The sequence below is a fragment of the Sapajus apella genome, unplaced genomic scaffold (assembly GCF_009761245.1).
Source record: "Sapajus apella isolate SASKATOON/1434 unplaced genomic scaffold, GSC_monkey_1.0 scaffold2, whole genome shotgun sequence".
NCBI classification, from domain to species: Eukaryota; Metazoa; Chordata; class Mammalia; order Primates; family Cebidae; genus Sapajus; species Sapajus apella.
The window spans coordinates 69475500-69484344 of NW_022436942.1; the positions used below are offsets into that span (position 1 = coordinate 69475500).

The window sequence follows — 8845 nt, forward strand, 5'->3', positions numbered from 1 at the left end:
ACACCTGAGCCTGTGTCCCCAGTCACCACCCTCCGGGCCACTGCCCTGTTCCTGGAGACAGCGGGCACAGAGCCAGGCTAGCTCCTCTGGCAGGCCCTGGAGTAAGGCCAGACCCAGGTGTGGCTGCCACAACCGAGCCTCAATCTGTCCACCACAAGGCCCTGCTCAGGGTCCCAGTGACCCTCTGAGCTGCAGGCCCAGCAAGACCTGTTGCCAGCAAAGGCCTCTGCCGGGCAGCTCAGGCTGGCCTGGGGCCAGAGTTCTCAGGAAAACTCCCCCTCAGGCCCTGGGCCTGACATCCCCTCAAGGCTAGGTGTCTAAGTCACATGGTCCTAAAGGCCCATTCAGAATCCAGCATCTTCTCAGAGCCTGCATCCCCCAAACCAGGCCACTCAGGGCCTGGGGGCCAGCCTTGCCCACAGTTTCCCTGAGGACCACGCTCCCCAGTCTCTCCAGGACCCGGCCTGTCCCAGAGGGCGTGGGGCTTGCGCCCCCTAAAACAGGCGCCCTGGTGGCCTCAGGGCTGGACCCGGCTGCTGAGCCACTGGCCACGCAGGGCCCGGATCTCCTGGCCATAGCACTCGTGCAGCCGGGCGAAAGGGGCCAAGTCCAGAGGCCCATGGGGTGCAGAGGCCCTGCGGCGAGGCGGCGGTGGAGGGGGCTCGGAGCCAGGCCTGAAGGTGGCCTCGGTGCTCCAGACAGCGCAGCCATTTTCCTTGGGCTGGAGGGCGCTGGGCCAGCGAGGCAGGGGAGGGGCCAGGGCCGGGGTGGAGGGCAGGGCCGGGGTCGGGGACAGGGGCTGGGGCAGGGACTGGGGCAGGGGCAGGGCCGGGCCACCCGCACCGCTGCGCACGGCCGCCAGCTGCTGCTCCAGCTCGCGCACCACCAGCCGCAGGTAGTCGAAGCTGGCCCGCGACAGGGCCTTGACCCAGCCCTCCATGGCAGCCTGGCTCTCAGCCGCCAGCACGTAGGTGCGTGCCCGGGTCCCCGCGAAGCGCACAGCAAAGGCGAACTCCTCAGCGGCCTCCACCAGCTCCACGGTGCAGCCCTCCAGGATGATGACGCCCACGGGCTCGCGGCTGGCCGCGTCCTCGAAGTAGAAGAGCATGTTCCCGCGCAGCACGAACCAGCGCCGGTGGTAGGCCGCGTGCCGCCCGCCCTTCTTGTACAGGAAGCCCGCGTTGTCCACCGGGGCGTCGCAGGTGGCGTAGAAAGCCAGGCTGCGCTCGTTCAGCTTCATGGCGGCAATCGAGAGGCCTGGAGGGAAGCCCGGGGCCTGCCCCCGGCAGTACGGCTGTTATGCACAAGGCTAGGTCACCCAGCGCCCCGAGGGGACCTTGCAGCCACTCTACATCCTCGTTTAACAGATGAGGAAACTGAGCTCACAGGATGGAAGCGGCCAGCCCATGGGCTTACAACTCCAAGGAGCAGAGATAGGACTCGAACCTGGGTCTCACCGGCCTCCCAGACAACCTCATAACCTCCTGCACTCCTGCATCCCTGAAATAATGATGTGAGTTCCTGCTGCATGCCAGACATTTCAGAGGGATGTACTCACTTGATCTCACAACAGACCTTAGGTCACAGGGACTGGCCTGGCTCCAGTTCAACAGATGAGGAAACAGAGGCACAGAGAGGTTAACTGCTTCCCCAGCGTCACAAAGCAGGTTGGGCGGGGCTGAAATCCAAACCCAGGCCTCACTGCAGGCGCTGCTATTTCCATCATCCCAGAAACAAGACCAGCTGGCCTTCCACAGTCCCTGCCAGGTCCCAGCCCCGACTGTGGTTCAACCTTGGTTTGTCCATCCATGAAATAGGGATATGAGCAGACCCAACTTCAGAGACTTGTAGGGATTGACTTCATTCGTGAAATTTTTTTTTTTCTGAGGGGGCACCCAGATATGAACCGGGGACCTCTTGATGAAATGTTTATTAAGCGCCTATTGTGTGCCAGGCACTGTTCCAGGCCTAGGGATTCAGCAATAACAAGATGGACAGGGTCCCTGCCCTTGTGGTGTTGAAATGCCAGCAGCAGGTGAAGGGGAGCAGACAGTTAACAGATAAGATGTCTGCCAGGTAGTTTCATGTTCTACGGAAAATAATAAGACAGACTGGGCGCAGTGGCTCATGCCTGTAATCCCAGCACTTTGGGAGGCCCAGGCCGATCCTCCTCACCTGAGGTCAGGAGTTCGAGACCAGCCTGGCCAACATGGCAAAACCCCATCTCTACTAAAAATAAAAAAAGTAGCCAAGAGTGATGGTGCACACCCGTAATCCCAGCTATCTGGGAAACTGAGGCAGGAGAATCGCTTGAAACTGAGAGCCAAGATCACGCTGCTGCACTCCAGCCTGGGAAACAGAGCAAGACTCCATCTCAAAAAAAAAAAAAAAAAAAAGCCGGGCATGTGGGGAGTGCCTGTAATCCCAGCTACTTGGGAGGCTGAGGCAGGAGAACTGCTTGAAACCAGGAGACAGAAGTTTCAGTGAGCCAAGATCATGCTACAGCACTCCAGCCTGGGGACAGAGCCAGACTCCATCTCAAAAAAAAAAAAAAAAAGAAAGAATCTGGGGAAAGATGCAGGGCCAGGGTGAGGCTGACTTACAGGAAGGAGGGTCAGGGGCATTCCATGCCCATTCAGCACAGAGGACTCTAACTCTATGCGGTCGGCCACAGTGACTCCATCCACCTTCCCCCAAGGAATATACGATGGGGCAGCGCTGTCCAGGAAGGACTTATCAGGAGGTGGCACCTGTGTCCCTGGCCTGGCCACCTTCCCCTGGGGTTTTCCATGGCCACTTTGAGAGCCCACCTTATCTCCCATTTCACAGCCTCACCCTGCATAGGATGGTAGCTACATTCTTCAAGAGGGAAAGCATAGAGAGTCCCTGGCATGCAGCAGGCACTCAGTGTTCATTCCCCTGCCTGGGTGGTGTCTTTCTCAGAGTCTGGTGGAATGAGGTCAGGGTGGTGGCTCTCCTGGGAGCAGCTGACCACAGTGAGGCCCTGTCAGGCTACTTGACCTAGGGTGGAGGGGGTGTCCTTGCCACCTCCTGCCACCCACCTAGCCAGTCAGGGAAGGCTTCCTAGAAGAGGGAACATGAGTTGTGACTGAGAAACTGAGATCAACCAACCCAAATGCCCATCAGTGATAGACTGAATAAAGAAAATGTGGTTCAGATACACCATGGAATACTATGCAGCCATAAAAAGGAATGAGTTCATGTCCTTTGCAGGGACATGGATGAAGCTGGAAGAGCCATCATCCTCAGCAAAATAACACAGAACAGAAAACCAAACGCCGCATGTTATTTTGTTTTTTTGTTTTTGTTTTTGTTTAGAGATGGGGGTCTGCTATGTTGCCCAGGCTGGAGTGCAGTGGCTATTCACAGGCGCGATCCCACTACTGATCAGCACGGGAGTTTTGACCTGCTCCGTTTCTGACCTGGGCCGGTTCACCCCTCCGTAGGCAACCTGGTGGTCCCCCGCTCCCAGGAGGTCACCATATTGATGTCGAACTCAGTGGGGACACTCGATCGGCATAGCACACTATAGCCCAGAACTCCTGGGCTCAAGCGATCCTCCCACCTCAGCCTCCTAAGTAGCTGGGACTGCAGGCACGTGCCACCGCACCTGGCTGCATGTTCTTACTCGTAATGGGAGTTGAATAAGGAGAACACATACCAGGGCCTGTGGGGAATGCGGGGGCGAGGAGAGGACAATTAGAGGACGGGTCAATAGGTGCAGCAAACCACCATGGCACACGCATACCTATGTAACAAATCTGCACGTTCTGCACAGGTATCACGGAACTTAAAAAAAGAAACTCAGAGCAGCTTGTCCTGACCTAGTAGGGGGCCAAGGCCAGGGCCCCCAAAGGCTCCAGGTGTTGGATCCCCACCCTGCCTCTCAGATACAGCTGTCCCTCTCAGAGCTGCAGGGATTCATGCATTCCCCACAGCACCACCCATCCACTCCCATGTGGATGCAGGCCCCAGTTCTCATAAGACCCTCCCATCCCACTTGCCCACTTCCCCTCCTGCCTCTCAGGCCACCACTCACCTCCCTGCCCTCTGCTCAGCTCCAGCTTCAGCTCGCTCTCCTCTGGATCCAAATGTCAGTTCTGCAGCATCCGGGCTGGGGGACCCCAGGCAGGCTATTAACCTCTCTGGGCCTCCATTTCTTCATCTGTAAAATGGGATCATAACAGCACCTAAGTCAAGGCTGTTGTGACAATGAGACAGTGACTACGTGGACTTTGCAGAGCACGGGGCTAGGCACAAAGCGCCTGCTGAGCACAGTAGCAATTCACATTCTTCTTGGCTTTTCCCCAAACACCCCCATCTAGTGCTTCCGATCTGAGCGAATGGCCCTTGGTTTCCCTCTCACCACTACATCTGATCACACATCAAGTCCAGTTGATCCCCCCTCCAGCCTCTTCCAAATCAGTGGCCTAATCTGTCCACCCCACCTCCCCATTCGAAGCCCCATTGCCATTCACTGGGTCAGCTGCTGAAGCCTCCTCAGAAGTCTCCTTTCCCCTTCCTGTCCACGTTCCTCAAGGTAAGATCCAAGCCTATTTCCCAGGCTCTTCTCCAAGCCACACTGAAATCCCCTCCCCACAGAGGGATCCTGTGAAAATTAAGTCCAATCACACTCCTCCTCTGCTCTAAACCCTCCCATGGCTCCCTGCTTCTCTCAGCATAAAATTCAATCCTTAGGCAGGGCGCGGTGGCTCCCACCTGTAATGCTGGCACTTTGGAAGGCTGAGGCAGGAGGATTGCTTGAGTTAGAGACCAGCCTGGACAACACAGCAAGACCCTATCACTATAAAAAACAGAAAAAACACCTGGGTATGGTGGCACACACCTCTAGTCCTAGCTATCTGGGAGGCTGACATGTAAGGACCCTTTGAACTTGGGAGCGATCATGCCACTGCACTCCAGCCTGGACAACATAGTGAGACCCTGTCTCAGAAAAAAAAAAAAAAAAAAGCCTCCCATGGCTTCCAAGTTCCCTTTCCCTACCCCTTTCCCCCTTGCTCATTCAGCTCCAGCCATCCTGGCCTCCTTTCTGTTCCTCAAATACAGCCGACACATCCCTGCCTCTGAGACCTGGCCCTGGTTATCTGCCTACAGTGTCCTCTCCAGGTCTTCACAAGGCCAGCTCCCCATCCTTTGGTCTCAGCCTGGCCATCACCACCTCAGAGAGGCGGTCCCTGGCCACCCTATGCCCCCCAGTCCCTCTCCTGTGCGTCCTCCTGAAATTATTAGTACTTGGGTCATTTTTGCCTGCTCCAGGAAAGCAGGGGCATTTGTGATCTGAATTCCAGTGCCTAGCATGCAGTAAGTGCTCACATAGCTGTTTGATTCATTCTACAGGTATCTCCTTAAACTTCTCAACAGGCCCAAGACAAGGGGTCTCACCCCACATTCATAGACGTGGAAATGGCCACAGAGCGGTTCAGTAAGTTGGCCAAAGGCATACAACTGTGCGCAAAATCACATGCTCCAGGCAAACCACCCAAAAACGGAGCTGATCTTGGGGTCTCCACCCCCCAACAAGGTCAAAGGAATAGGACCTTCCCTCCTGCTCAGCAACACTCCCCCCCTCCACCGCACAGATGGAGGCCAAACTGGTTCAAGGTCACCAGCAGGCACAGAACCCGGCTCTGCCCATGACCCCTGCCTCCACCAGAACGGGGAAGGCGGGAAGCCACAGGGGCACAGGCTCCAGCCTTGCCTAGAGAGAAGGCCTGCCCCGTCTTATCTCACCATGCTGTTTTCTAAAAAGTTCAGAGTCCACTGTGGGCACTACTGCTGATTCAACAGCCCGCAGCCAGGCAGGAAGCTGGAGGGAGCCTGACCCCCCTCTGCTCCCAAGGCCAGGGTCCTGCCTCTGCCGGTCCAGGCTAGAGGACCTTGGACAAGTCATTTCACCTTTCCATGACTCAGTTTCCTGATCTGTTAAAATGGGCTGTGTGTCGAGGGTTCAGCGAGCTAAAAGAAGGAAAACCCACGGGCAAACTATGGGAAAGGGACTGCAAATAGTAGGTGCTGTGAGTTGGGGGTTTTCGCAGCCTCATCAGCAAAATGGGGAGTTAACTTCCATCCCTCTAAGGGTTGAGGGAATTTACTCCTGAAGAGTCATTTTGCAAAATACTTGGTGGGTAGTGAGTTGAACGCTCAGGGAAAGAGTCGTCAAAAGGCAAATAATTCATCCAAGATCTCCAGGGGCACCGCTGGCCCTGGAACCCAGGTCTCTGGGGAGACTGAGGCATGGCATTTTGGCACTCACTTCAATGAAAGAAGCCAGAACCGCAGGTCTTGGGGTTGAATCCAGCTGCCCTCAGTGTCCCCCAGCAGCGGGCATGGGGAAGAGGGTGTGGCAGGCACAGGCTGAAAAACATGTGTGCCAAGAACACTGAAGAGCAAGCAGTCAGTCCATCACCGCCCCAGCAGGGACCCCGGGGACGCCAGCACCACTGTCCGCGCACAGACAGCCCCCTTGCCTGCTTCTCCAGCTGTGGTTCTGCTCCCAGCTGTCCTGTCTCTTTGTGTATTGTGCCTGGGAGCTCTCTTAAGTTCGTTAAAGGACAGCCCGAGCCCCAGAGGGGTGGTCAGCGGCAGAATGGGGCGCTTAGCTGTAGTCCCCCTCAGCAGCAGACGTCCCTATGGGCCGGGGGCGGGGAGGGTAGTCATCGGCCAAGTCCGCCTAGGCTGCCGGAAAAGTGACCGCTGGTGCGGAGTTCCAGCGGGCTAGAGCCCCGCAGCGGGCTCTCCAGGTGGCCGGGGCACCCCGAGGCCCAGGGCGGCCCGACCCGGGTCCCGCATCCCTGTGCAGGTCCCCCGGCCAGGCCCTCCTTACCTCGCAGCGCAGGCCTAGGGCGGCGACGGGACGGGAGGCGCGAGGCCGGGGGATGGCCCGGCCATGGTCCGGGACTGGCCCGGTGGCGGCGGAGACGGCGGCGGCAGCGCTTTGTCTCCCGGGCGGCCGGGCCGGCGCAGCCGCGGGAGAGTGCGGATCAGACGGAAGGAGGCGGGAGCGACCGGACAGTCTGCGACCCACTGGCGCGCCCCTTTAACCCTTCCCAGCCAGCCCGCGCCGCGCGTTCTCCCCGCCTCCCGATTGGCCTGCCCCCACCCGGCACGCCCCCGGATTCGCCACGCCCCCGTGAGCCCGCCCTCGAAATCACTCTTAAAGGGTCCGCGCCTGGCTCGCGTCTCCCCGGTGCCCGAGCCCAGAAGTTCGTTGAGATTCCAAAGGTAAGGACCGGCCCAGGCCGTGCATTCGCCTGGAAAAAGCATTCGGGGGTCCTAGGCGGGCCATTTGCTGAAGTCCTACGCTTGAGTCTGAGCTCCCCCTAGGACGAGGCAGGAGGGTCGCTTGAGCCCAGGAGTTCAAGACCAGCCTAGGCAACATAGGGAGGCCCCCATCTCTACAAATAGTAAAAATATTCGCTAAACCTGGGTTGCCAGGTTTAGCAAATTTAACGCCCAGTTAAATTAGAAAAATAGCTCTAAATCCTGAAAAAATGTGTGCTTGGCGGAAAGCAGCTGAATTCAGGACATTTCCATACAGCACTCTTTCATAGAAACAGGGTACCTCGAGCCTCCCCTGGCCCCAGGTGAAGAGAGAAAGTTCTGGAATTAGACGAGTTCGAGTTGCACTAGCCCACTGAACGCTGCGTGACCTTAGAGAAATCATTTCACTTCTTTAGGTCTCCATTTCCTCATCCAGAAAATAGAGACGATCATAATATGTAATGTGCACGGCACAATAGTAAGCTCTCAAGAAATAGGAATTGCTGTTGGTTTTGCCCTGCCCAAAACAACACAGTTTCACCTCCTTGAACCCTTCCTTACTTCCTGTTCCTGCTGCCTCTCCTCCACCACCCACCACCTCCTAATCACTGTCCAATCCTGGCCTGAGGGCAGGAAGAACAGGACAGACCAGGGTCAGCTCTCCATTGTACAGCATCTTACTAAGTGCCTACTGTGTGCCAGGCACTGTTCCTGAACCAGGTAAGTAGTTGCAGCCAGGAATCAAGACAACAGCAAATGAGTTCAGGAAGTGATTCATGCTAGGTCTATACACCAAGGCAACGGAGCAGAAAGCCTGGTAGTGCAGCTTTCTTTTTTCTTTTTTGCTTTTTCTTTTTTCTTTTTTTGTCACCCAGTTTGGAGTGCAGTGGCACAATCACAGCTCATTGTAACCTTGACTTCCTGGGTTCAAGCAATCCTCCCACCTAAGCCTCCCAAGTAGCTGGGACTACAGGTGTGCGCCACCACACCTAACTAATTTTTTTAAATTTTTTGTAGAGCTGGGGGGTCTTGCTGTGATGCCCAGGCTGGAAGTGCAGCTTTTAGACAAGGTGCAAAAGACCTGGAGGAATGAGGGAGGGAGCCATGTGGCTACCTGGTGGAAGGATGTCCCAGACAGAGGGAACAGCAAGTGCAAAAGCCCTGAAATGGGGCCATCCTGGGCATGTTTGAAGAACAATGAGACCAGTTGAGCCAAGTGAGCAAGGGGAAGAATAGTAGGAAAATAGGTCAGCAGGCCGGGTGCGGCGGTTCATGCCTATAATCCCAGCACTTTGGGAGGCTGAGGTGGGTGGATCACTTGAGATCAGGAGTTCAAGACCACCCTGGCCAACATGGTAAAACTTTGTCTCTATTAAAAATACAAAAAAAAAAAAATTAGTCAGGCATGGTGGCGCACACCTGTAATCCCAGTTGCTTGGGAGGTTGAGGCAAGAGAATCACTTGAACCCAGAAGGCAGAGGTTGCAAGCCAAGATTGCACCACTGCACTTCAGCCTGGGTGACAGAACAAGACTGTATCTCAG

At 56.4% G+C, this 8845-nt stretch overlaps 1 protein-coding gene across 3 annotated transcripts; it reads right to left on the reverse strand.

Moving 5' to 3' along the window:
• Positions 1–357: 357 nt before the first annotated feature.
• Positions 358–7085, reverse strand: PHETA1 (PH domain containing endocytic trafficking adaptor 1). Of its 3 annotated transcripts, XM_032239547.1 has the most exons (4): positions 6866–7085; positions 6296–6396; positions 4061–4186; positions 358–1276 (listed from the first exon to the last, which is right to left on the reverse strand). In XM_032239547.1, the coding sequence occupies exon 4, from the start codon at positions 1238–1240 to the stop codon at positions 518–520; it is 723 nt and encodes a 240-aa protein (XP_032095438.1). In that variant the 5' UTR covers positions 1241–1276; positions 4061–4186; positions 6296–6396; positions 6866–7085; the 3' UTR covers positions 358–517. The 3 variants fall into 3 exon arrangements, with proteins under 3 accessions (XP_032095438.1, XP_032095436.1, XP_032095437.1); XM_032239545.1 differs by lacking the exon at positions 6296–6396; XM_032239546.1 differs by lacking the exon at positions 6866–7085 and having other exon boundaries at positions 6296–6856.
• Between the last annotated feature and the right edge of the window lie 1760 nt (positions 7086–8845).

Excerpts from the sequence above, each read along its gene's own strand:
- PHETA1 (XM_032239545.1), bottom strand. The coding sequence starts at position 1,240 with ATGAAGCTGAACGAGCGCAGCCTGGCTTTCTACGCCACCTGCGACGCC.